Below are 26,774 nucleotides of genomic sequence, written 5' to 3' on the forward strand. Positions count from 1 at the left end.
TGCTTAGAACAGTGAAGGAGGAAATCACGCCATAGGAAAAAGAATGAGGGTAGGCAAAGACTGGTTGAAATGAAGCACTGGGCGACTGGCCTGCTGTCTGAACGTTAACCCTGTCTCTTGGCTCAGGTAATTCTCCCCCTTCCCACTTAAACCCACCTTTACAATCCAGGCAAAACACCTGCTACGCTGTGTGATTTGTAGCTCTGCCCTATGATATGTAGGCATAACACGGACACTAATAAAGTTTTACGGTACAGGAAATAAAATGATCCAGAGTTAACCACTTGCAACAGAATGTGACAGTCTGTCCCTCTAGAACACTTCAAGAAGGCTAACACACAACATTGGCAAAACAAACACTTCCAACTGCTTTACTCTATACATAATTGTTACCTCAACAGAGGACATGGGCAGTTTGACCTGAGAGAGGGGATTGCTTGCTTCTGAACTATTTCTAGAACACCAAAATGAATATCAAAATTATGAAACCAGAAATACAATTGAAATTTATCTCCTCGGTCATCAAACATGCTCTGAACAGCAGAGGATCATTTTTTTTTTCCTGTAATATAACAGAGTGTATAAATGTGTACCAAAATTAGTAACAATTTTAACCTTCAATACTAAAGCAGACAAGCATGGTCACAAAACAATTTGTTCACTTTCTATGGTAATTAGAAAACTAAATCTGCCTGCTCTTTAGCTGCTCTGTTCCAGGTATCAATCCAACATTGTCAATTGTTGAAATTCAAATAAGAAAGAGTCTCACCTTTCTCTTACAGTTAAGTGTTTCTATGTGTCACATAAGCAGCAAAACCACAGTCAGAGACTTGAACAAGGTCAGACAGATTCTTAGAATGATATAAGAACTAAGGAGTAATACATGTATCATCTTTCAGAACTTGCCTTGTTCTAGGAAGCCACTGTTTAACCTCTAGAAGTCTGAATGATTGAAAAATAGCGGTACTTAAGAAAGCAAGTTTCCGTTCTTCATTGTATTGCTTCTATACTTGGTATACGGTATATATCTAAGTGGGGCCGCTACTAGGCTGTGTAAGACAACATACATTAGTAACCTTATAAGCTGTTCCAGGAGGCAGACTACCCAGCTGAGTCATTCAAACTAAAACACTTGAAATTGAGACCTTAGAAAGTACCTTTATTAAACATTTTGGAGCTTCCTGCACTGAATTAAAACACACCTTGCTCCTTCCTCCCATGATGCACAGGATAATGGCCACAGATAAAAGATGATAAATCGGCTATTTACACCTAGAAGTTGTTGGCAGACTTATTAATAAACGCTATTAAATTCACAACCAGAATCAGATCCTGCATTTATTAGCCAATTGGTTTTATGTATATATGTAGCATAATGCCATGTGGGTAATATGAAGATATGCACTGCCATATGAATAAAATTCAACACAGTCAAAGAAATAGCATTTTTTTGTTATAAATCCAACTGCATTCATCCTAATTTCTAAAAGTAATCATGTCTTCCTACTACCAGTTCTGCTCAATGGCCAATGAAGAACTTCTGAGATCCATTCAACAAAGCAGTTCAGAAATGTAAAATTATAGACAGTAACTTAAACCCTATTTTCTGATGAAAATGTTTAAACCAAAATAAAACCATTAAATATATTTCATTTCAACAGTCCTATTCATAAAATTGGCAAGTCTCATCAGCCACAGAGTTCTAAAATTATCATCTGCAGACTTTTCTAAAAATCACTACGTGCTTTGAGGTTCTACTAACTCTTAATAAACTTTCTTACAGGTCTGGAGTACTATATAAATTTTGTCAGAGTTGTACTGGCATAATTGGTAATACAAACTGTCTGGCTTCATGAAAGTTACAAGCTCTGGCTCCAATCCTGCAAACACTTACTGAAGAATTTAACTTACTGCAGAGGACTGACTACTCATGCATAAGTTAAGCATATTTGTAAATATTTGCACAGCATGGACATCTGTTGGCATAGGCAGTCATCTAATACAAGATTCAGCTTTAAATCCCAGTCCACATTGAGTAAATATTAAAAAAAAAAAAAAAAAAAAGCAATTCCTCACTTATAAAGTCCTTTCTTCAGCATCAAGCTGAAGATAGCTTCAGCTAACTGACCATCCTGAAGACGGTCAGATACCAAAGGGTGGAACTGAAAAGTGAAAAACCAGAGGAAGAAATGAATCAATACAATCGTAACAGTTGGTTGTTACATCTCATGTAGCTAGAGAAGTCATGGATGCATGTCTCAAGACTGAGCTCCTGCCTTGTTTTCAATCTTTGCTGAACTAAGCTCTTGCTATATCTTTCTTTCAGTGGTGCCATTTATAGCATTTCTCACATCATCACAGCCATTTTCAAAAAGCTTATAAAATTACTCCAGAGGACTCCTTCTTTTTATCAGGTTTGGTTAAAATTAATGCTCAAAAATTTTTGGGTAAGAAACAGGCACAACACAAAGCTGATTCACAGATAACTGTGGAAGTTACATTTCCTTAGGAAATTAAACTTTAAAAAGCACTTATGAAACGCTTCCTTCCTCTCAGTGTGTCGAAGCTTGCGCACATTCTGTTTTACTCATGCTCTTTAATACAGAAAGATTTTGTGATCTTTAAATTTAAAGCTTTAAAACCTGATACTAGGTAGAAATAAATGTGAAGAAGGAATGTTCTCTTCCCATTTACTCAGCACTATGTGAGCAAAACTAAGCCTACAAGAAGTTTAAGGCCTGGTGAAGACTGCATCTGCACTGCTGCCATGTGGAGGTCTGCTTCATTTAGCCTATAGAGAGGTAAAAGCTGACATTTCTCTCTGGCTTAGGACTTATGGCTTCTAAGTAGTTTTAAAGCTGAGGCTTAAGGCACTAAACTGTTTCCTTTAAAAAACGTGGGAGTGGATTACGGGGATGGAGGGAAGGTGGGCTGCCGGCAGCAGGGAGACAACTGCAAGGCTCTAGCAGGGACTTTGGTAACAAGACCTCTTTTCTACAGCTCCTCTCCTCAGGGTTCATCACTCTTTTTGCAAACCAGGGGAGAGGTACCCTTTGGAAAACCTAGTAACAGGCAAAAGTAAACCGCAGTTACAGTGAAGGAAGCAGGGTCCCTGGAGAGCAGGGGGGTATCATGTACGGCCTTGCCTTTCAAGGCTGTGTCGCAAAGTGTCCTTGGCACACCAGGGCTGGGGCAAGTCTCCGGGCTGCTGTGTGCTGCCAGCCCCAACCCTCGGAGAAAGGCACCCGCCTGTGCCCGAGCGACGGCCCGGCCCCGCCGCGATGCGACTGCGGAGGAGCACCGCCATGGCCAGGCAGTAGGGTGCGGTGCAGAACGAGAGGTAGGCGCTGCGGCGGAGCCTGTCCCACCTCGGAGCCCCGCTGGGTTACCTGGTGCAATGAGCACCCACTGGCCAGGGTGCGCGTCCGTGGGACGCTGCTCCGCGCCGTGCATGCTCCGTACGCGCTGGCCGTCCCCCACTCTCCCACCGCAGCTCCCGCCGCCGCCGCAACATGGCGGCCGAGGCGGGGCGGAGCCGGGCAGGGCCGCCCGGGGCAGGAGGCGGAGAGGCGCAAAGAGGCGCCGCGGCGTGCCCAGCGCCCGCGCGCCGCGCAGCCCCGCGCCTGGCGGCACGACGGCGCCACTCCGCAGGCGGGAGAGGGGGGCAGCTGGCAGCAAGACATTGAGATGGTTGGTGCTGCGCTGCAGCTTCGCCTCTTCTCCCCCCGCCATGTGGAGGGAATGGTACAAGCCATGGCGGGCGGGACAGGGAACGGCAAAGCCTGTCTTCTGTCACGGTGGCGGTGATGTGGAGGCAGCTGAAGGTGCGGGGCGGGAAACGGCGAGCGGACAGCGCCGCCGAGCCCGTCCCGTCCCGTCCCGTCCCGTCCCGTCCCGTCCCGTCCCGTCCCGTCCCGTCCCGTCCCGTCCCGTCCCCTCTCCCGCTCATGGCCCGGAAGCAGATAGGCAATAGGGCTGTATTCCCATACAGGTTTTCCCCCTCACAGCCTGAGGACTGGCACGCAAAGGCTTCCCTTGAACCCGGCCGCACCGGGGGCCGTTTTGGCCGTCAGAGCTGAGCGGTGCCTGCCGTTGCCCCATCGCCCTGCCAAGTCCTAGCAGGAGGCAGCGCCTCTGCCAAAAGCTTTGTATTAGGAGGGGTGCAACTTTGATTAGATGCAATGGGAGTGGACAGTGAGGCAGAAATGCGAGGCCAAGGAGCGACTAACGGATTTGAACATCTGACATAAGGAAAGGCTGAAAGCTGGGGCTCAGGAGCTCAGAGGAGGGAAGGCCTGAGGGGGATCTTAGTCTTTGTATGTAAATACCTCATGAGGGGAGTAAAGAGGATGGAGCCAGGCTCTTCTCAGTGGTGCCAACTGATGAAGCTTGAGGCAAAGAGCACAAACTGAAATACAAAGTGCCATTTAAACGTAAACAAAAGTGCCTTTAGTGTGTGGGTAGTCAAACAGTGGAGCAGGTTGTCCTGAAGGACTCTGTAGTCTCCATCCATGGAGATGTTAAAAACCCAACTGGGCATTGCCCTGAGCACCTGTTGTGGCTCTCCTAGCCCTTAACAGGAAACTCGACTTAGCCCATCTCCAGGGGCATTGACCAGCCTCTGCTGTTCTGTGGAACTTTGGTCCTCTAAGCCTGGGCATGAGCAGAACTAGAGTCCTTTTGTAGCAGTCATCCTCCCTGGTGTATAATAACGATCCTGTTAGTTAGGTCGTATACCTACAGATCACACCAAGGAGCCGTAGTCACAAAATAAGATCTACGCTAAAGCATGTTTTTGTAGGCATGTACATATGTACATAAACTTAGCTTTGCCAACACAAGAATGATTTGATGGCTGCTGTCACAGAGATTTAGGAGACAAATATTATACGTTATCAAAAGTACTAAATACATATCAATTGTAAATCTCAGAGATATGAAACAAATATTAAAAACATACTAGCATCTATGCCCCAAAAAAGAGCAGAACTAATTAAGGCCAACATATGCAAAACAGCTGAGTTGATGTAAGACTGAAAAACAATTTCCTGAAGTTAGAGCATATACATTAATAACTCTGAGATTACATTAATCTAAGTTGATTTTATTTTAATTTTCCTGACTTTATTCCCTGCTTGAATTAGGGCGAGATCTAAGTGCCAAAGACCACACCACACCATGTGTTTTGAAGAAGTCCCCGCTGAAATCACTTGCATTCAAAGTGACTGCAGTTTGCCATAGCATATGCCTGGGTTGCAACATTCACTGGTGGGTCTTGTAAAACCCTCCTTGGTTTTACTCGGTACTTCTGTTAGCAGAGCGAGGCAAAGGCTCCCTACTGTTCCACTCTAATCTAGACAAGAGCATTGGAAGTGTGGAACAGAGCTGGTTACAGTTTGAAACCTTCCTAGAAGGAAACCTTCCATATAGAGAACAGGTTCTCCGTAAATAACATTGATTTGGCCCCTAGTCCTGAAAATGACAAAGAGCTGCAGGCTGTTGTGCACCACTGAGCTTAACAGAGCTCTGGAAAAGCTGGGAATCCAACCCCCCAAGCCTCCAAATGCAGCGTATGTCAGTCAGGTCCAGAGGCATAGCCTGCAGTTGCTCCATGCATCTTATTTCCTTCCTGATGGTAGCATATGGTGGAAATGTTGTAGGAAACGTTGTGAATTTACAAAGCTGACTTATTAAGCTTACATTTTTCAAAGCATCAACCCATCCATATTTAGGCACCTGGTAAGCAAGCTAGCTAATTTTCAGAGGTGCTGAGTACTTCTAGCATCAATTGAATCAGATGGATGTTCCAGCTGTTCGTTTCTTTTGATTAATGAGAGTCTTCCACAATCTCGAGATGCATAGTGGCCTTGGGATCTATAATGTCCTTTTCCAGGAACTTTCAGATTGAAATGTTTTTCTCAGATACTCCAAAATGTCCCAAATGGAAATTCTCAAATGGTCCTGAATAAGGCTCTAGAATGACATCAGTTTTGGAATAAAAATAATGCAATAATTTATATATAATGGATATTTAAAACTTTCTGTTGTTACTCGTGCACATTGGAGATACACTATCTGTCTTTATAAGCCGAGGTTATACTATATCCTTACAAACAAAAGAGATATTAATTAGTGATTTCTGTCAGGAGCTGATGATACTAAAATCTTACTTGCTTAAGAATGAAATACTTTCCTTCCAGGCTTGCCAGCACTTATAAACCTTAGTGATATCTCCCAGAAAGAAAATGTTTAAAACACTAGACTGATCTGAACTGCTGTGGTGATATCATTGTAAATACTCAAATCCTAATTTTATACACATGGGCACTCTCACTTGGGTCCGTATGACTCATCACATCCAGAAAGCTAAATGCCTGCAAGATGGGACTGCATCCTATCTGAGGACAATCATGTTACACATCTCAGAGCCGTTTGATGTGCATTCAGACTTCACCTGTGCTCTGCCCCTTTGCTCATTTCTGCTAGGGCTACTTCTCATAATCCAAATGTCTGTGCAAATGCAAGCACCCCCTTCTGACAAACGAAAAATGCTTACTTTGTTCTGCCAATGAAACTCTACCTTTACCCACTTTCAGCTGTGGAATTTACCCCTTCCTCCTCCCCTACACCAGCTTTAAGTGAAGTGACTTTTAAATCGTGCTTAGAGCAAGAAACAAAGCAATGTTTAGAAAGAAGTGGGATTCATTGTTAAGTCAAGGTTGTCAGTTAAAAGGCAAAAAAAGTTTCCACTTGTGACTACATTTCATTTTACAGTGTTTCAACACACAGATTATATTTATGGGCCAAGTTTATCTATTTTATGCTTCAGTGGTTTGAATATTTACACACATAACTTTAAATCCCTTGATCTGCACATTGAAGGGTCAGCTGTACGCATGCAAGTGTTATGTGCCATGCCAGTAAAAGGCCTGTCAATACATGTAACTTTAACAATTATGATTCATTTTAAGTTATCTACTTTGAAACATTCTGTTAATCACAGGTCAAATTTTTGTTTGGTTTGGTTTTGTTTGAAACAATGTGTGTGTAGCATTGAATCAAATTGAAAATATCTTGTTTAGTGGTTCCCCCTCCCTTATTATTCTTCCTATTAGTCAAGAGTGACACCTCTTTATCCTCATGACTAATTGTGAATACACATAGAAAAAGAAAAACAACAAATAAACATGAAAACTGAAAAGGCTAATAAAACTGTATAAGGAAACATGAATCATGCTTCATTATACATTAAAATAAGCTCATTTAAATGACAAATGGTATATTCTTAGCCTACTTTAACAGAACATAAACCAGTGATGAAGTATCTGTGCTCTGAGCAACCACAGCAAATCACAGTTCTTCCTCACTAGGTGACCAAAAATGCTCCCTGGTTTGGCTGAAATGAGACGTGCACCTGCCTCAGTCCAACTAATAGGCTCATGAGCCTTGGCACACTCATTCTGTGTGGCAGGAAAAAAATGCCATTTTGGTCAAATAAAACACACACCTGCTGGCATGTAGGAGGGAATAGGTCCAGGTGTGCTTTCATCTCCTGGAGGATAAGGTTTGCTTGCCTCACAATATGGTTTCTTAATCTTGTATTTTTAAAAAAATTCAAAAATACTGAAGAGCTGGCTAATCCCTATATTTAAATCCTAGTCCCCTAAGAAGGTTTTGCTGTGACTCAGTATGTGGAGGTCTGACAGAGAGATAGCATTTACCAGAAAGGACACACACAGGCATTACAAATCTACAAAACAACTCTCAAAATCATGTTTGTATTTCTAAGTGAAATTAATTCCAAGTCAATTCTTCAAGCTGGAAGATACTTATTTTAAGTAGCTCTTCATGACAGTATTACACAGAATCAGAGAATCTGAAGGATGGGAAGGGACCTCGAAAAATCATCTAGTCCAACCCCCGGGACTTCTCTGATTACAAATAGTCCATTTCAAGGAAAATAACATTAAAAAAAAGCGCATTTGAGAAATTATGAACAGGATTCTAACCAGCTCTGAGCAGAGATCTCGTTATCCTTTGCACTAAACAAAGCTGTGTCACACCTATAGGTAACAATTACAGTTTTCCCCTTAGCAAAAGTAATCTGCTGGGTTCCAAAGTTTGCCTGTATGTCTGCTCAAATGGGAGTGAGAGAGAGAAAAGAAATCAGAATGACAAGGGGGAAATATAGGCACGCCCACAGAAACCATGGGATTCATGTTGCCTCATTTTATACTGTAAATATCTGACTTCAAGCAGGTCATTGTCTTTTATAGTTAATGTAGAGAAACAGAGTAGCATTGATCTGACCTACTTTGCAAGTTTGTCTCAGAGTTAGCCTATCTGTCTAGAGGCAGACATCCAAACTGCAGGTACCTTGGGTGAGCAGGTATAAACCTTTCTCCATTTCCTTTTTTCTGCACTGGGACAGACCTCAGTTCACACACAGTTGCTATCATTATCTCTAACTTTTTCCCCCTCCATCTTTTGTGCACTCATCACACCTTAAGGCTGGATAAAGACCTTATCGTGGAGTTAGCACAAGCCAGTATTTATTGAACCAAGTATGCTGGAACTCCCAGTTTTCATTCACAGCACCTAAGTAATATTCTTTTTTTTCCTCTGTTTAATCAACCAGAAAATTCACTTATTGGAGGTGTGTTGCTATAGCAAGCAGAACTTGATCTGTTTATAGAAGCTGCTCAGAATGACATATACCGTTTGGAGAAAAAAAGTTGAATGAGTACACAGATTGTGAGCTGGCTTAAAATGAACAGTAGCAACACTTTTTTAATGTGCATGATGCATTCATCCACAGCAGTATGTTACTGCAAAATAACCTCCAGATTATGACTCAGACACTGGCAAAAAAAAAAAAAAAGATACTAACATATTTTTTAAAATAACCCAACCAAACATGGAGGCTTTTCTGAACATTTTCAGATTAAGAGTTGTTGCATCAAAATTGTTGTAGTAGCCACCTTAACCTTGCCTTCCCATACTGTAGATTTCAACGAGTTTCTCAGCCTCATCAGGACAGTCACAGAAAACAAAGTGTTCACTGGAAAAGAAGAGTATTTAAACAAAACCAAAAAAACCCTTGTGCAAACAAAATGCCCAGATTGGTAAGAATCACAGAATGGTAAGGGTTGGAGGAGACCTTTAGTGATCATCTAGTCCAATCCTTCTGCTAAAACAGGCACACCTAGATCAGGTCACACAAAGAAGACCAAAGACAATACAAAAAAGAAAGCAATACTTGAGTCTGAATGTTACAGTGAATCTTAGAAGTGCCATGTGATGGTGGTGGTGGTATTATTATTATTCTCCTCCTCCAGAATACTTTGTCAGTCTTGATGCTGCTCTTTCCTTTTGCAGTATCAAGGGTTAAAAATGTAAGGTAAAAAACCCAGAAAAAAGATCTTTTTACGTATATTTATGTTCACACATACAGATACAGATGCAGGTACAGATACAGATACATTTGTGGACACAGGCACAACTATTAAAAATACATATAGATACTTTTCATAAAAAATATGTATATGTGTATCTGTGTAGTGTTCTGTGGAACAAAATGTTTCAGAAGTCTGTGTGCTGGTGTATGAGACCTGAGGCTTCATCCCTTTGTTACCGAAGAACAGAAGTCTAGATTTCTCAGACAAATCAGTATTATTTATCCTAGAATGCTGTCTATGTAGTCCAGAACTCACCTCTTCTTCACCTTATCTATCTTTAAACAGCTATAATTCCCTTCGATCTTCTGTGTTCCCATTTTTTCTCTTTGAGGAATTCTCTCTGAAACAACCTGCACTTGTCCTTGTTGAACCTCATGAGGTTCCTCTCTGCCCAACTCTCAAGCTGATTGAGATCCCGCTGAATGGCAGCACAGTCTTCTGGGAAATCAACCAGTACTCCCAGTTTGGTGTCATCAGCCAACTTGCTGAGGGTACACTCTGTCCCCTCATCCAGATCATTGGTGAAGATGTTGAACAAGATTGGCCCCAGAACAGATCCCTGTGGAACTCCACTGGCCACAGGCCTCCAACTCAACTCTGTGCCATTGATCACCATCCTCTGGGCTCTGTCATTCAGCCAGCTCTCGATCCACCTCACTGTCCACTCATCCAAGCCACACTACCTGAGCTTTCTGATGAGGGTGTTATGGGAGACAGTTTCAAAAGCCTTGCTGAAGTCAAGGTCATCAGCCACCTTTGATGCAAGTTCATATTTAATGAGCATAAACATCTAAGTTGAGGAGTGAAACATCCTTCAGATGACATGCAGCTCCTCTTAAAACAAATGCCCATCTCTGGACAGCTCCACAGCTCTTTAAAATCTATGGCATTTATTTGGTGCAGGCTTGATTTGGTTGCAGAGTGGGAACACCTGACCACCCGCTTCTGACCAGTGGGGCACTGGTCTCCCATAGGTCTTTTGTCATATTCTATGTCTCCACATGCATGTGTCTGATAGTTTAAGGTACCTTAAAGGATATTAGCGACCTTCCTGGTAGAGAAGAAAATTGTGAGATGAAGAAACACAAATTCTGAATGCCTTAGCTATGAGTATTTTCATGTTTAGGCCCCACAAGGCAGTGCGGTATCAACATTATAGCCAAGATTTCTCTCCTCTAAGAATTCTTTTATGTTAAACTAGGTGTGAATATTCCTGAAGGTTTCCTGGCTATGATAGCATTCATAAAATGGCTAGCCACTGCATGGATTATCTGATGTCTAATAAGAATTTGAGCTTGTGACATAATTCAAAGGAAAGTTCAATCAGCTATGGAACTATTGTTTTCTTGGTGTTATTCTATAAGCCAAATCTATTACAAAGGGTGATCTGCTTCTCTGCTTGTATCCCATCTGTGGCTATGCATCAAAATACTTCCACAGGGCCAGAAATGTGGGCTGCATGTAGTTGCCGTGAGAGAGCTGAACCTTGCCAATGGGTGGAAGCAGGGTGATCTGAGGGCAGAGGGCACTTGTATGAGCAGATTTAGAAGGAACAACCAGGTCTATAGCAGTTCAAGACACCTGAGTTTTAAGTGCAAGGAGACTCATGCAAAGCAGAACACATTGCCCTCACAGGCAATGAAAAGTATGTAAAACAAGTTATTGGTTCGTCATTTGGTTCCATGCAGTTCTGAGGCCAGTATTTGGTATTTCCATTGTTAAAGTGGCCCAGTCCCCTAGGACACAGATTGCTTGCCCCGCCTCTTCTGTAATTCCTGGTTGTGACTTCTGTACTGTAACTGTGAGTGACCAGGGGAAGTAAAATAAACAGGATTAGAGCATGATCTCAAACACTGACCAGAAACTATTTGTATTTCCTAACTGGTAGCTACTCCTGTCACTGTCCTGTGCTGGCTGTTAAGCTGCTGGACAATGCCCCAGAACAATGTAAGGGACAAGAACACTGTTCCAAATGACCAATATGAACAGGACCACCCTGTTTTGGGAAAAGAGTCATCATCATACTTTTTCCCTTAGCGCCATGGAAGGTACCCTGGCCTGATTTGTTTACAAGTAGAAGCACCACCTTGCTTCATTATGGCTCACAATGTGGCCAGTGACCATTTTTTGCCAAACAAGTCTATTGCAAGCAGGCACAGGACATCAATACTCAATCTTACGAGGCTCATCTGTTTCTGTGAATTGTGGGTGAAAATTGTGTAGAGATGTCCAGTTCATGCACTATGAGCATGGCACTTCTGGAAGTACAGGGTTTATGGCACATGCAGAAAATATACTGTACATCTGCATCTGTAATATGTGCAAATAGACTGTATAACAACTGCAGGTGAGTGCAGGTAGTGGTGCATGCACTGTGACCATTTGCCTAGAACTGACAGCCCAGGCAAAGCTATTGCCGTGGCTCCAAATGGACAGGCAGACATGCAGGAATCCTTGACAAATGTTTTTCTTTTCCTGACAATACAAAATTCTGAGGTGGAAAGAGAGGTCTTTTCTGTGGAAATTTGCAGATATACCTAAGATTTCTTTTTTATACCTAAGAATTTAAGATTTTCAGTTGCTTCTGAGTTAATGGTTTCAGCTCCCATACTGTATACAACTTTTAATTTCACAACAGTTTTTCATTTCTCTATTAAAGTCTTTTGAATTCGTGCACAAAAAGAATCTTGCTGGTAATTAGGTATGTGTTGGGTTCTTAGCTTGCTATATGTGATAATCATGTTAAAGCTAGCTATATTCTAAGGTTACTTTTAAATCAGACTAAAAATCAGAATTCTCAGTTGAATTATATATTGGCATATGAAGTGTTGTGTCTTCACTAATGCAAGTAAGTCTATTATTTTTGTGAGCACTGCAAAGAGCTTATATTGTTAATACACATAAAAATTAATTTCAGCCAAGTATGTTCTCAAGGGGTATTCCAGAAGGCAAAGGGTCCTTGTTATTTGGAACATCATTAACAGTATTTTGTGACCTTCAAAGAATACCGTTAGAAAAATGATTTGTTAAGGTACATGTACCATCCATAGCTTTATCGAAACAAAAGGGCCTGTGTGAGATACTGTATCAAACATTCTGTATAGATCAAGAAGTGTTGTCTTTGACATAACCCTTATCAAGAACATCATACCAGAAATGAAGAATTGGCAATAAAACATCCCCTGTGCTGGATTTGGGAAGCAACCAAACTGATTACAAAGAAAGATTGTAAATTGATTTAAAATGTGAAAGGGTAGTATTAAACTTAAAGACTGCTGTACTTGTTCCATATCTTTAGAAGTGACTGGCTGAAGACTGACTTGCCTATAGTCTGAAACAGACTTTTAATCATTTGTCTGCTGGACAGAACAATACAGGCATGTTTCCCTTATTTAGAAAATGGCCAGGGGCCAAAGAAAGATTAAAAATGTAAGCAACAGTCAGTGCAATGGTTGTTCCTGTAAGAGTTAGGCATTTGGACTGCAATATCAGCAAATCCTCCCACAAAAGATATATTCCTACAGCACAAGATTTGCATTTGATGTCCTGGAAAAGCAACTGATACAGTAAGGACAGGCTTGCCCCTTACTCCAGCAGTTGAATTTGGAATGCATTTGGCATTTACAAGAGTAAAGAAAAGCATTTGACATACTTGAACAAGTTGTTTTGTGAGCAGTAGAACTGATGAATGCAAACAAATTCTGAAAGGAAAAAAGTTTTTTAGGGATTTCCATCTCTGTTCTTCAGCCTCCTCTGTCACAATCCTTGCTCCCCTGCCCAGGTCCTCTTCACTATTTCAGCCATTTGAGATTCATCACCTGCTGCAGCTTACCTAGAGCTGTAGGGGTGCTGGATGCCCCCCTGGCCACAGCCAGACAAACCATATGATAGCTGAGCTCAGCAGGCTTCTGTCTCAGTGAGGGCAAATTCTCTGTTCTCTGTCCTCCAGAAGATCTAAAACTTCATTGATGCCTAAGATGGGATCAAGCCTGCCTAAGTTGAGTTAAACTCAAGAAAGCTAGGAAGCCAGCCTTCTTTCAGTGTTTCTGCTCCTACCACAAGCAACAGAAGATCATCACTGCCTTGCTGATACTAGGCTTCTAAATTTTGCAGAAAAGGTCCAAAGGCATTTGCCTGTCTCCACTGACTGTACAGGGGAGTCTTGCTCTAAGAGGGCTTCTTCTCCAGTGCCCTGAACTGTTTGTTCAAGTTAAGAACTGAAGACAAGATTCCAGTTTGACCATCTTTCTAATTTGATTGAAATTGCTTATGCAGGTCAAGAGAGGAGGATAGGCAGACTTTCCTGATGCAGGAATTACAGGAAACCGGGCAAAAATAAGCAATTAGAGATCATGTGCTTATCTGCTTTAGAGTTGTTGTAGATAATGTAGAAAAATATTGCAAAGAATACAATAAATTTTCATTTAGTTCCATTAAATTTTTTTATGAATAGGTCAATACTAGTCCAAAATTAGTCTCTACCTGGAAAAGCATAGAAGAGTTTATTCCAAGATTTCATATCTGGTAAGGGAATTGATTCTGCTACATACATCTTGACTTGACTAGAAGGCTAGAATTTTTGAACACAAACTTTTGTAGAAAAGCTATACATTACCAGTTTAACTGAGGTTTATTAATATTTCTGAGTCTTCTGAATGTACCCAGACTAGTGGCTGATGTGATTCCTTAACCTTTCTCCAAAATATGTTTTCAATTTTTCCTTGACACTCAAGCTCAGCAGAGATCCATTGTTTTATGATTTAACTTCACTCAACTGTTTTGGAACACGTACAGCTCATTACACTAAGAGAGCAGGATAACAGCTAGTTCAAAAGGACAGTAACAGAACACGAAATAAGTCAATTTGAATAAAATAAGTAACAGGCTGTGCTTATATTAAAAAATCTAACCCATTTCAAGCTAAAAACTTTTTCATATTTGAACAAAGAATACACTATGAAATTCAGTTTTGTGCCTTCATGCTGTGTTTGAGGTAAAGCTGGAATGAGAAAATCTGATAGCACTTCCACTGCTGTGCTATCTCAACTGCAAACGCTACTGGGAAGTGGATGAAATCTCACAGGAAGAAATCTCACAGGTCTTACTCTCAGAACCTGAAATTCAAGTATGGAATGTTAGTCTGTTTGTCCACTTGTGTTCATTTTTTAAAAATAGTTTTGTAGGTGACAATTTGATGAGGATATGCGTTTGTGGAAAGTGCTAATGAATGTCTGATCACTTTGTCTCAAATCAGTATCTACTGCAGTGCTGAATCCTCTTCTATGAGCAGTGACATCGGCACAATGAAGAGCAGCTCTCTCTGCTATCAATAACTATCTTCCCTTCAGAGGGCATGTGGTTGGTTTCCTTCAGCTTCTTCCACTCACATGCATGGAGGCTTTGCATCTTCTCCCATGTGCAAATACACTCAGTCTGCCATGGTCTGGCTCTTGACCCATCTGCAGTCACATTTCCCTTCACAGATATGAAATAAACTTTCCAAGTCAGTTTTGCTTAAGCATCAAAATGCTTGGGAAACCATCCTGAACTCAGAGAGGTATTTCCACTTAGATACTAAAGATACTAAAGTACTAAAAACATTATCAGAATATTTCTGAGAGAAAAGAACACCAAAGTGATATGGAAAACATCCCTGGTGTTATTTGTGCAATATGTAGTTTGTGAATTAAATAGAACAGTACCAATCCTTAGGAGGGTATCTTAGTTCTGCCTCACAAAGTTTCCACATTCAATGCACTTAGAAGTGTAACAGTAAACAAAAGCTAACACCTTTTTCTTGTTAAACTAAGAGTTTCATGCTCTACTTTTATGTGATTTCATGTGGAAATCCTGAAGGACAAAAAGTAAAAGAAGGAAAAAGGAATTAGAAATAAAAACACAAGAAACAAGGGAGATTTTGGTGGAGAAGGATAAAAAGATACAGAAAGAAAAAGAGAGCTGAAATCTGTCTAGTGAGAGAGAAGAAAACCCTAACTGCAGGGAACACTTGAAATTTCCTACCCATGGGACGACATTAGTGGCTCAGAAGGAAGCAGCTGTACCCAACAGAGACATAGATTTGTCAGGAACCCTGGGGCTCCCTTGCCAGAAACAGAACCCAAGTTCCAAATGCCAAGGAAAACAGGGGCAGAGATGAAAAGAGCTTTTTGCCTGAAGTAAAAAGTTTCATCTTAAGTAAAAACTTTCAAAGGAGTGTCTCCTTTTCTCCTCTACCATAAGAAAAATAGCAAACTTTAAGAAAGGCTGTTAGGACTTGGTTATAACGAAGTCTGAACAGCCACAGTGGATGAGGCCAAAGGGTGATATAAATGCAATGACTTTATTTTTGCTGTGTTTTGGTTTTAATCTTTTATTAGAAAAAAAAAAAACCCAAAAAACCTCTTTCGCTTGGGTCTATACCTAAGCTTTTTTTCTTAACCTAGATATAAAACAGTTTGGCTCCATCCTAACTGGCCAGCCAAACTGTGTTATAAGGTCAGGCCATAAACATATTTAACAACTGTTGTTAATTAAATAGTTATTGTAGTATAGATGGGGTCAAACAAAGGGTATGTGTGGGAGAGGAGGGGAAGAGAGGGCCTAAGTGGCAAAAGGTGGGGGGAATCTTGGCTCCTGATTTAGAAGGCGTGAACAACCAAGAACTCTGTGGAAAAGACCTCTGGGACATAACAATAATAGTTAATGTTTCAAGTTTTGATGCAAATATAAATCAATTAATACCAAAGGACAGCTCATCTTCTCTTTTTCACACTTTCCTATGCTCTGAAACCATCTTGATGAGTAAGCCTTGGCTTTCCTCAAGCAGAATACCTGTATCTGTCTCTATCAGTGGTGTCACTTTAACAGCAGCATTTTGACATATTAATGCCTCCCTGTGCCAGGCTGTTGTCCAAGTTCCAGCTGGTTAAAAGAGTTGTTACAGAATGGGAATTCCAGTTGGAGATTTATAGAAGAGCAACGGAGGGGGGGGGAACGAAGGGAAGAAAACCCAAAACTCAGGGGGGATTACATTTAATTTCAATACTCAGAATTGTGCTTTCCTTTTCATGAAAGTGGAACCCTGCCTGTGTGTCTGCAGCCTGCCTCCCTTACTGATTTTGTGTGCCTAGCTAAAATCAGTGCCTGTGATATGATCCCATTCGACTGTACAGAGGAAGGCAGGAGGAGTAAAATTTATGTTTCAGGTCTGTAAGGCATTTTAAAGTTAATCGGGTCCTTTGGGTCTGATATAATTTGCGTAAGATTGCTGTTGATGATTAGAATAGCTATTTAAGATTTTTGTTAATAGTCTGTTACATGGACCCAGTGGAAAGATTCCAATAGCAGTCTGTTAGTTTTTCCCTGTCACATTCAGGTTACAGACCCTTCACAGATGTTGTAAATAGACATCAATACTAAAAGGGAATATTACACAAATTAAAATCATAAGTGTGCTCAAACTGCCAACACAGACATTTTGTTAAAAACATCTGTCACATAAAAGCAAACATTCAAGGCCATTATATTTATAACAATTGTTTTCATTTTGAATATGTACTACATATTTTTATTCTGTTATTATTGCCTTGAATATTTTTTCTTAGGCTCTAATACTTATTTTTCCCAACGTTACTTATGTTCTTGACCATAGAAACAGTAATGTGGACTTTTAATGAAAAGAAATAAATCTTAGTGGTTGGAAACCTAATAGATACTTGTGCAATGAATGAGTCAACTGAGAATCGAACACTGTGTTCTCAAAAAAAAAAAATAGTTATCAGGTAACATAAAGACAAGTATGAAGCTGGATGTCTGTTCAATTACATCCAGTTATTTCATTCTGTTCTAAAATTAGTATCTCAGGTGAAAAGAATAAATGACAGATGAATCATAGAATCATTTAGATTGGAAAAGACCTTATGGCCATCGAGCCCAACCATTAACTCAGCACTACCATGTTCACCACTAAACCATGTCCCTAAGCAACACATCTACAAGTATTTTGAATGCTCCAGGGACTGTGACTCAACCATTTCCCTGGGAAACCTGTTCCAATGCTTTGGTGAAGAAATTTTTCCCAATATCCAATCTAAACCTCCCCTAGGGCAACTTGAGGCCATTTCCTCTTGTCCTATGTCCTATTTTGGGCGTTTCAGTTGTATTACTGCTGATGCAGCTATTGTAATCACAGCATCACAGAATCTTAAGGGTTGGAAGGGACCTCGAAAGATCATCCAGTCCAAACCCCCTGCCAGAGCAGGACCACCTAGAGTAGGTCACACCGGAACTTGTCCAAGTGGGTTTTGAATGACTCCAGAGAAGGAGACTCCTCAACCCATCTGGGCAGCCTGTTCCAGTGCTCTGTCACTCTCACAGTGAAGAAGTTTTTCCTTATGATTCTCTGGAACCTTTTATGTTCCAGATTGTACCACTTGTCCTATCATTGGACAGCTCAAACACGTCATGAAATTGTATAAATTCAATGAATTGTTATAACCAGAAAGGCTTTGTTGCTCATAGAGCAAAAGCCTTGATTTGGTTAAAATGAATACTTGCTGTGTTTTTTTATTATCTATGTTCAGAAAACCACTTCAATATATGATCAGCTGAAAGTTCACACTTAGCTATTCCTTAAGTCGGTTAGATATTTCTTGATTTAAGTCATCCGTATAATTAGACACAGTTAAACAGTTGCTGTCTCTTGAGATTTTTTTTTTGCATGGCACAGAGCCTGTGCTGGATTCTTTACAAATAGAAATATAGACACAGTCTGTGGCACGTGGAATTGTTGAACCAACTCAAATCTACCTGGAGAAGCCATGAAAAATGTAAATAAAGGCTGATGTTTCAACTCAAGAATGGGGCAGACCCACGAAGAGATTAGAAAGATGCTGTGTTGTGTAGGACTGAATAAGCTAGGCCCATAGAGGTGTCAGTTGGAAGAGATGTCTGGAAGTTGCCTGGTCATCCAATCCAACGCCCCTCTCAAAGGAGGATCACTATCAGTGCTAGAGCAGCTTTTAGTCTGAAGGAAGGTTGCAAAAAAAAAAAAAAATCTTTTGATTGCTGTCTATCACAGAGTACCATTAAAAATCCTTTAAAAAGCCTTTAAAAATCCTATGTACAGCTTCTCCTAAACTATCATGTCAGGATTGAGCCCAGGTGACTCAATAAAGGCCCTACACAATAAAAAGTATAAAGCCTCATCCAGAAGTCACTGGACTTCACCAAGTTGCTGAAACACCGTCAAGAGTTGTTTTAGATAGTAAAGGGTATTTCTGTAGCATCCCACTACTGCTGCTGCAGGGTTTGGGTTTGCTGTAAGCCTGATCATATCTGACAGCCCTGTATGGTACTAGGGAAGCCCAACCAGAAACCTATATTCAGGCACCTGAATGAGCTCTATTAACTCTACTAAACAGATTTCAGCTTACTACAGCAGCAGCTTACACAACATGCACTCAGATAAACACTTACATATAGGCACCTACAGGAGCCAAATCCTGCCTCCAGCAGCAAGTCAGAAGTTTTCTGGAAGTTTTGAACGCTTTTAAAGAACAGTATGTTCATCCACTTGTCTCCACTGCAGAGATACATATCCTATATCCTTAATGTTTAAAAGGAAATTGTGAGAAGGCCATGCTGTATGAGCCCAGGCTCTCAAATCTACGTAGTAATCCAGCCTTACTCAGCCTAAAGAATCAGAATTTAAGCTTCTCTCAGGATTTCTTAAGGGTTTCTATGCTGTCTATCTAATGCTTAACTGTATAATAACTGGGTTTTTTATCTGCATATTTAATAATATTTGTTAAATTGTATTTTGTTGTTATTTTTCATTTAACAAAAGATACCTGAGAGAAACAGTAAGAAAAGGTAATGAATATACATAAAAGGGATGAGCTATTAAAATTCCTCCCCCTCAAAAAATGACACAATGTATTTTTAGTCTTTTTTCAGTGGGAAAACTGGAACACAATGGCTCACAAATAAAATGTTGCTGTCAGTGTTGCTGCTTTTATGAACTGCAAAGCAGAACCACCAGGCATTCCAACAGTGTGTAGATAAGAACCGTCAGCGCCAAGGCACTAAACTGTCAGATTCCTGTAAAGAACGTGGCCCCCAGGTACGTGACCTGCATGGGATCCTGTGCTGGAAAATATGCAATTCCTGCAGTATGTCAGTTCCTCTGTTTTCTGCTCATCTTAATTTTTGTGTGTATCTTACGAGAGGCCTTGTTTGCTGTGCTCTGTGTTGGTTCAGGCAGTAATTTCTCTGTCTGCACGTGTGCCTAGTTCCTGTATTTCCATTACTTTGCTTTGTGAACGTAGTTACAGCTGTCGGCGTTATGAGTTCTGGTAACATTGTTTGTCCCACCTCTTTATGAGCATGAATTCAAGCATTTCTCTACCTGTCTTTTTAATTTAATGCCACATTAAGCTATTGTCTAGAATTTACCAGGTACATCAGTAGAGATTTCAGAAAACCAGTTTAGGATGAATGTACATCCCAAATATTTACTTACAGCTAAAGCAAAGGGTTTTTTCTTTTCTGGGATAAATGATTTGGAAGGCTGAGCAGGAAACAAAATGTGAGAATGAAACTGCTAGGCTTTTTTTTCCCCATAAAGAATGCAGCAGTAGTCTAAGTTGAGAGGTAGCAGAGGGAGAGCATATGTGTAGGGGATTGGGAAGGATTTTTCCTCAAACTGATTTTATGTTTAATTGCATTGCAACTACACCCTACTGAGACAGAAGTAAACTACCATGGGGAAGAGCCAGTATGTAAATATTAGCTGCAAATCCAGTGACACCTCATCTCTCGGTACCTCTGTGTGTTCTCTTGCCTTGCAGAAAAGACGTCCTTTGAAACCTCTTGCCACTCAGTCAAAGACAGGTCAATAGGTCAATAGTCCTTGGTACCAAAGGGGAAAGGCTTTGCTGAGCCAGCAGACTGGCAAAGTGCTTGTGGTAACTGTGTAAGGTTGGGAAAAACATAATCTCTGGTCTTTGGGGCTTGTTCCAGGTCCTTCCAAACCTCAGTAGGAATTTTCTGAGGGCTCCTTTTTTTCCTGCTTTTTTTAATGAGTGCTGGCTGAGATCATCTATGAGTAGATTTTGATAGTACTCAGTTCAGATCCTGCCTCATGCAAACCCTGACAAGCATGGATTTATAAACAGTTTGTAGCATATTGCCTTTGTGCTTAACTGCTGCATTGATATCTTGTCTCTTCCTTTGAGCATGCAGCTGCACAGGAACCTGTATTTATTCTCATATTCATTGTGCTTTCAACTGTGTTCAGCTCTTACAAGTGTCTTCTATTTATTATTTTTCTGTTGAAGCCTTTGTTTGCCTAAATCTTTGATCTCCCATCTCCAAATATAAATATTCTCTCAAACACTCTATTCAGATGGCCAGAGGAAGGAACAGTTTTTGCAAATATGCATTGTGTCAGTATCTCAAAAATCAGGGAAAGTCACATTCGTAAGGCCAAGCTTTATCCTCTGTTTATAAGACAGAAAGAAGCAGAGAAGCTTCTTATCACTGCACAGAGCAACTCTGTGTGGGAGGGGAGAAGCCCCATGGGGCGGGGGGAGGTCAGTCCTGTGCTGGTGCTGTGTTGTGGTGATGCAGTGGAAATGAACAGATATGAGGGAGGGCAAAAAAGTCACACAGCCTTTTTCTGTTCCAATCTCTTTCCCTGCAGAGAGTTGAGGATCCTTATAATCCCCTTTCTGTGGCCTTGGGGTGAGAGTGGAGGATGAACAAAGGCCAGGCAGGTGTGGCTGGGGAGTGCCACGTCTTCCAGGTGCTCCTCATGGTTTCTACAAGAGAGGATCTTGGAGCCAGCAAGGTCTCTCTGTTCTCCTCTACAGTACAATTACCCACAGGTAGAGCGGGAGGGTAGAGATGTGGCTAGTGCCACATCTTTTTGTGCTATAACGGTGGTAGTGCAGGGGAGGTGGTTTATCTGGATTTCAGTTAAGCATTTGACACCATCTCCCACAGCATCCTTGCAGCAAAACTGAGACAGTGTGGTCTGGACGATCAGGTAGTGAGGCGGATTGTTAACTGGTTGAAGGGAAGAAGGCAGAGAGTGGTTATCAATGGGGCAGGGTCTAGTTGGAGGCCTGCATCTAGTGGAGTCCCTCAGGGGTCAGTGCTGGGACCAGTACTGTTCACTCTATTCATTAATGACATTGATGGGGGCACAGAGGGCACTGCCAGCAAGTTTGCTGATGATACTAAACTGAGGGGAGTTGCTGACACAGCAGAAGGCTGTGCTGCCATTCAACGAGACCTGGACAGGCTGGAGGGTTGAGCAGGGAGAAATGTGATGGAATTCAACAAGGGCAACTGTAGAGTCTTTCATCTGGGAAAGAATCATCTCACGTACCAGTGCAGGCTGGGGAATGAACTCTTAGAGAGCAGTGTAGGGAAAAGGGACCTGGGGGTCCTGGTGAGCAGCAGGATGAGCATGAGCCAGCAATGTACCCTCATGGCCACAAGGTCAATGGTTTCCTGGGGTGTATTAGAAGGGCTGCGGGCGGTAGGTTGACAGAGGTTCTCCTCCCCCTCTTTTCTGCCCTCTTGAGACCACACCTGGAATATTATGTCCAGTTCTGGGCCCTTCAGTTCAAGAAGGACAGGGAGCTGCTGGAGAGAGTTAATTGCAGGGCCACCAAGATGAAGAGAGTGGACCATCTCCCGTATGATGAAAGGCTGAGGGAGCTGGGGCTCTTTAGCTTGGACAAGAGGAGACTGAGGAGTGACCTCATTAATGTTTACAAATACATAAAGGGCAGATGTCAAGAGTGTCAGGAGGATGGAGCCAGGCTGTTCTCAATGATGTCTAATGATAGGACAAGGGGCAATTGGGTATAAGCTGGAACATAAGAGGTTCCAAAGAATCATAAGGAAAAACTTCTTCACTGGGAGGGTGAGGGAGCACTGGAACAGGCTGCCCAGATGGGTTGTTGAGTGTCCTTCTCTGGAGACATTCAAAACCCACCTTGATGAGTTCTTGTGTGACCTACTCTAGGAGGTCCTGCTCTGGCAGGGTGTTTGGACTAGATGATCTTTTGAGATCCCTTCCAACTCTCGAGATTCTGTGATAAACTCTCTTGAGTGAAACATGGACTTATAACTTTTCCTAAAAATGCCTGGAAAGCCTGAGGAACTGTATAAATTGTATGACTGAGCTTTCATTTCATAAGAGAGATTCAGAGGATAGGCAGTTCCAGCCTTGGAAAGTCTGTTGTGCCACATTTATGCTTCCTAGTATAAAAAATTTCCTACAAAAATGACCTCTGAGTTTCTTTAGAGTAAACAGAACATCAAATGTGACCAAAAGCCCACCTCCACAAAATTACTGATTAGTTCTGATACAATAATAAATTAAATGTTTATCAAAATGAGTATTTGAAGTTTCATATACGTAGTTTTTCATGCCTGGAAGCATGAGCTGAGTTCTGTTTTGTTAAGGATCTCTTTAAAACATCTCAAATTCTAGACCCAGCCCCTCCTCTGGCATGAATTCCCACAGATGCTTTTGCAAGCTTCCATAAATAGTGGATCTGCCCCACATTTTATAAGATAAGTGTAAAAGTTTTAATGGTGGAGCAATTAGAATATCTGTCCTCTCTGGGGAGATCCTAAGTCTCTGGGGTTTATGTTTTCAACACCTCACATTCTTTGTTACCCATGCCCCAGTAAAAGGGGAGGAGTCTCAGTGGCTTTGGTCAGAGGGCAGAGACTTTAGCTTAAAAAAATATACTAAAATATGCTTATAACTTAGTTGTCAATGAGAATGCCAAAAGCATTAGAGAAAAAGAACTTTGGTGGTCTTCAAGACTTGCAGTTGTGGAGGGCATTCACAAGCCTGTGTGTTTTTATCTCCCAGGAAGATAAAGCTCCCACACAGGGGACTTAATCTCACACAATATCTTCCCCAGCCATGGCCCAGCATGCATGACATATTGGGCAGTACTAATGCACTAGCCAGGAGGAAAGTAGTTGTTAAAGAGAAGAAAAATGGATTTTGTTTACCAGAATACAAATTTTCTGACTGCTGTGAAAACACTGTCAGCTAAACAGGTGAGAAGTTCGAGGCTTATTTTGTGTAAATATCCTGAATAAACCATCTTTCTACCTTTACATATGGAATCCATGGAGGAGTATGTTAGGAATCTGCATTGCCTGCCCATGGTGCCTCTACTCCCCTAGAGAATAATTTAATCTCTGTTTTGCCCTTATTCACATGCTGCCATTCAGGCTTTCCCTGTGTACCTCGTCAACGGAGAGTAAGTGCAGCACAGGATTTGGTCCTTTCACTTCAATTTTTACGGTTTGTCCTTATATAAACACATTTCAAGGAGTTTTATGAAAGCTGCATAATTCAAGACAGCTTTTGGCATGATGATAAGAACTGAAAAGAGAGCAGAAAGGATCCTTTCACTCTGATTTCAAAACGAAGGAGTCAGAAACGTCCCAGACATTTGAGATGGGAATGCCTAGAAAAGACTTCTTAGCAGCCCCCTATCTACATAAACAGTGAGACAAACAAGTCAGTATGAAATACTGTGAAAAGCCACGGCCTGTACTTCTCAGGGTCTCACTTTTTTAAACCTAGGACTGGTTGGGAATTTTATGCTTGGGCTGACCTTCCAGACAAGTAAAGGTACTCTATGCAAAACCAAGACTGGAAAACACTGATTTTGTTTAAAAAAAAGAAAGAAAAATACATTTCTGTTTGGGAAATTCTAATTAAATATTTAATTTGAGTTTATTTATTTAGCTAGTTAGGAGTTATTTAAACTCTCCTGGAAAATTTAATTACAAGTCACTGTAAGAAAAGAGTAAAGAGTCCACGCTGTTGTTTAAATGTAACTGTGCTGTGTTGTCTGAGATGTGCACTGGTCTGCCATAGGTAGCCCTGTGTCTCATCTGTCAACCCTATGTGAATGTCTTTGGATATTTCACAGCACTACAACGTTCTTGGAGGGTGCAGTTGACTCAGGCCGTTTCTTCCTCCCCACCTTTTTGAGGCCCAGAACTGGAACTCATTCACCAATGTATGTTCTGTGGCAGTCAAAGATGAAGTCAGACAAATCTGGCATCTGTCTGACTGTTCTGTCTGGTTTCCCATTTACCTGCTCAGCTAACTGCCCAGTCTGGTTTGGTAACTGGCTCTAGCTCTGCCATGAGAATGACCTACACAATTAGCTTTACATATATTTACAAGCTCTGGATGGAAAATTCAGAGCAAAAGCAGACAGATACCTGGACAAAGTCCCAGATCTTTGGAAGGGACGGGGCGGGGGGAAGAGTTCTGCAAGTTTTTTTTCTACTTGGGAAGAGATAGACTGGGTATTATTTCCAGTGCAAGGCTTTTTTACAAATGTTCTTGCATTAAGTAAGTATAACCATCCATAATATAAACTCTAAATAACGCACCACCTGGTATGAATCTATAGGTAAGTAAAATTAGAAATGGTTCAAATAAAGTCTGCCAGAACCTAAAGTTTCCCTCTGCCCCCCCCCCCCCCCCCCTTTTTTTTTCCTGTAATGGAAAGTAGAAAATTACACCCTTGGACTTTTTACTTCCTCCAACTAACTTTCAGTTTGACCATAGGGCATTCAAGTGAGTGAAGATACAGAGGATTCATTGTAAAAGGTCCAATAAGCCATTGCAACTTCAAATGTGTAAATGAAGATCTACATAGGAAAATTAACCACTTCCTCCAACTATTTAAGAAAACAACAACATCTTGCCTATATGAAGAGTACCAAAGCATTCATACGTGCTTTACCAACCCTGTTACCACATCTAATAGGACCCAAATATTTTTAGGCATGCTGACTTAATAGAATCATAGAATAATATTGAGACATTGTGTTTTGTCTAGATTTCTGTACTAAGAAACTCTTTGGTCAGGGACATGCCTTAACTGTGGCATTTTAGTTGAATTATGTTTTTTAAATGCTCATCTGCCCAAAACATATTACATTAAATTAACAGGGCAGCAAAAAGAAAATTAAATTTGGGTTTCTTTTCATATTATAGTAACGGGATGTTAATTTATAACAACATTAAAAAGCAAATCACTCACAGCAAGCACTGGGAAGTTGCCAGCAATTGAGGGATTTTTTGGTTGTTGTTTTCTAATTCAAGGACTATATTGTGAGGTTCTGTCAGGGTCAGATATAGCTCTGATCTGAGTAGGGTCCAGCAATGTAGCTACACAAATACTGCCATGTCATGCTACTCCTCTGGCCAGTGTTAGTGACAGCAGGACAGACTTAACGGCTTTGCCCTTAGCACACGCTTGACTTTCAACAGTTCAACAGTTTTGTGTTGGTTGTGGGTTTAGTGGGCTTTGTTTTTGTATTCACATTCTTCAATTTGTCTGTAGAAATTGCACTTTTGATTGTAACACACTTGATTGAAAAATGCCATGTGAAAACAGGTAATGCTAGACTTGGGGCACTTTCATGGGTCTAGGGCATATCACAGAATGGTAGGGGTTGGAAAGAATCTTTAGAGATCATCTGGTCCTGCAAACCGCAGTTGGCAAGATAAGACCATGCACCACCCTGCACCATGCTCTTCTTTCTTGAGAAATTAGCTCTGTATTTACTGCCTTTGGAAAAAAGCTGTAGTCTTCATTTTTATCTTTGGAAGAAAAAACAAAAACCAAAACATGAATTTCAACATTTCCAGCAAATCCCCAAGGAAACTCCCATCTAAATTATCCAAACCATCAAGTTTATGGCTCTGACTGTTCAACTCAGTTCCTGTCTAATTGTATTCATGCTTCAGCTTGAGCTGTAGGAAAGGGAATGAGCCATATTATAATTGGATTAAAAATACAGTGTGCCCCATGTAGAGACCCTGCTCCTCTCCCAGGACTAGATGACAGAGGGATTTGGATGGAAGTGAACAGGCTGTCATCACTTCTTCCTAATACTGAAAAACTAATTCCAAATATAAGACTTTTCTCTCAGGCTGACCCTATTTTTGCCTCACATTTTCATCCTGGATTCTCCCAGCCATTTGTAAAAGATACAGCTTTCCTTCTTCTGTGATTAGATGCTGATGAGACCCTAGAGTTCAGGGACTTTATTTTATGGAGCTTCCCCAGTGTGGACTCCAGAGGCCTATACAGTGTTCACCAGCATTGGCCCAGCTGTAGGGTCTGTGATACATTCCCAGCGGTGACACATTCCCAGCAGTGACAACAACCACAACGCCAAGAAAACCTGGGGTTCACTTGAAAGGCACTCTAGACTAAAGAGAGCACCGAGGCTAAAGGGAAT

At 41.2% G+C, this 26,774-nt stretch overlaps 1 protein-coding gene and 1 long non-coding RNA gene across 6 annotated transcripts in view; one reads left to right on the top strand and one right to left on the bottom strand.

Annotated features, from left to right (window-relative positions):
* Positions 1 to 3,537, bottom strand: part of RNASEH2B (ribonuclease H2 subunit B) — a 44,480-nt gene extending 40,943 nt beyond the window's left edge. For 3 of the 5 annotated variants that reach the window (XM_061994295.1, XM_061994286.1, XM_061994278.1), the window contains exon 1: positions 3,390 to 3,537. In XM_061994295.1, the coding sequence (XP_061850279.1) occupies positions 3,390 to 3,453 (64 nt within the window). In that variant the 5' untranslated portion in view covers positions 3,454 to 3,537. The remainder of the gene's footprint in view (positions 1 to 3,389) is intronic. The other 2 variants (XM_061994260.1, XM_010201597.2) reach the window with 2 other exon arrangements.
* The window catches only part of LOC133625241 (uncharacterized), a 30,290-nt gene continuing 6,198 nt past the window's right edge, over positions 2,683 to 26,774 (top strand). Inside the window, exons 1-2 of the long non-coding RNA XR_009818550.1 lie at positions 2,683 to 2,801; positions 19,405 to 19,581. This is a non-coding gene — a long non-coding RNA (uncharacterized LOC133625241). The remainder of the gene's footprint in view (positions 2,802 to 19,404; positions 19,582 to 26,774) is intronic.

The sequence above is a fragment of the Colius striatus genome, chromosome 1, assembly GCF_028858725.1.
Source record: "Colius striatus isolate bColStr4 chromosome 1, bColStr4.1.hap1, whole genome shotgun sequence".
Taxonomy (NCBI): Eukaryota; Metazoa; Chordata; class Aves; order Coliiformes; family Coliidae; genus Colius; species Colius striatus.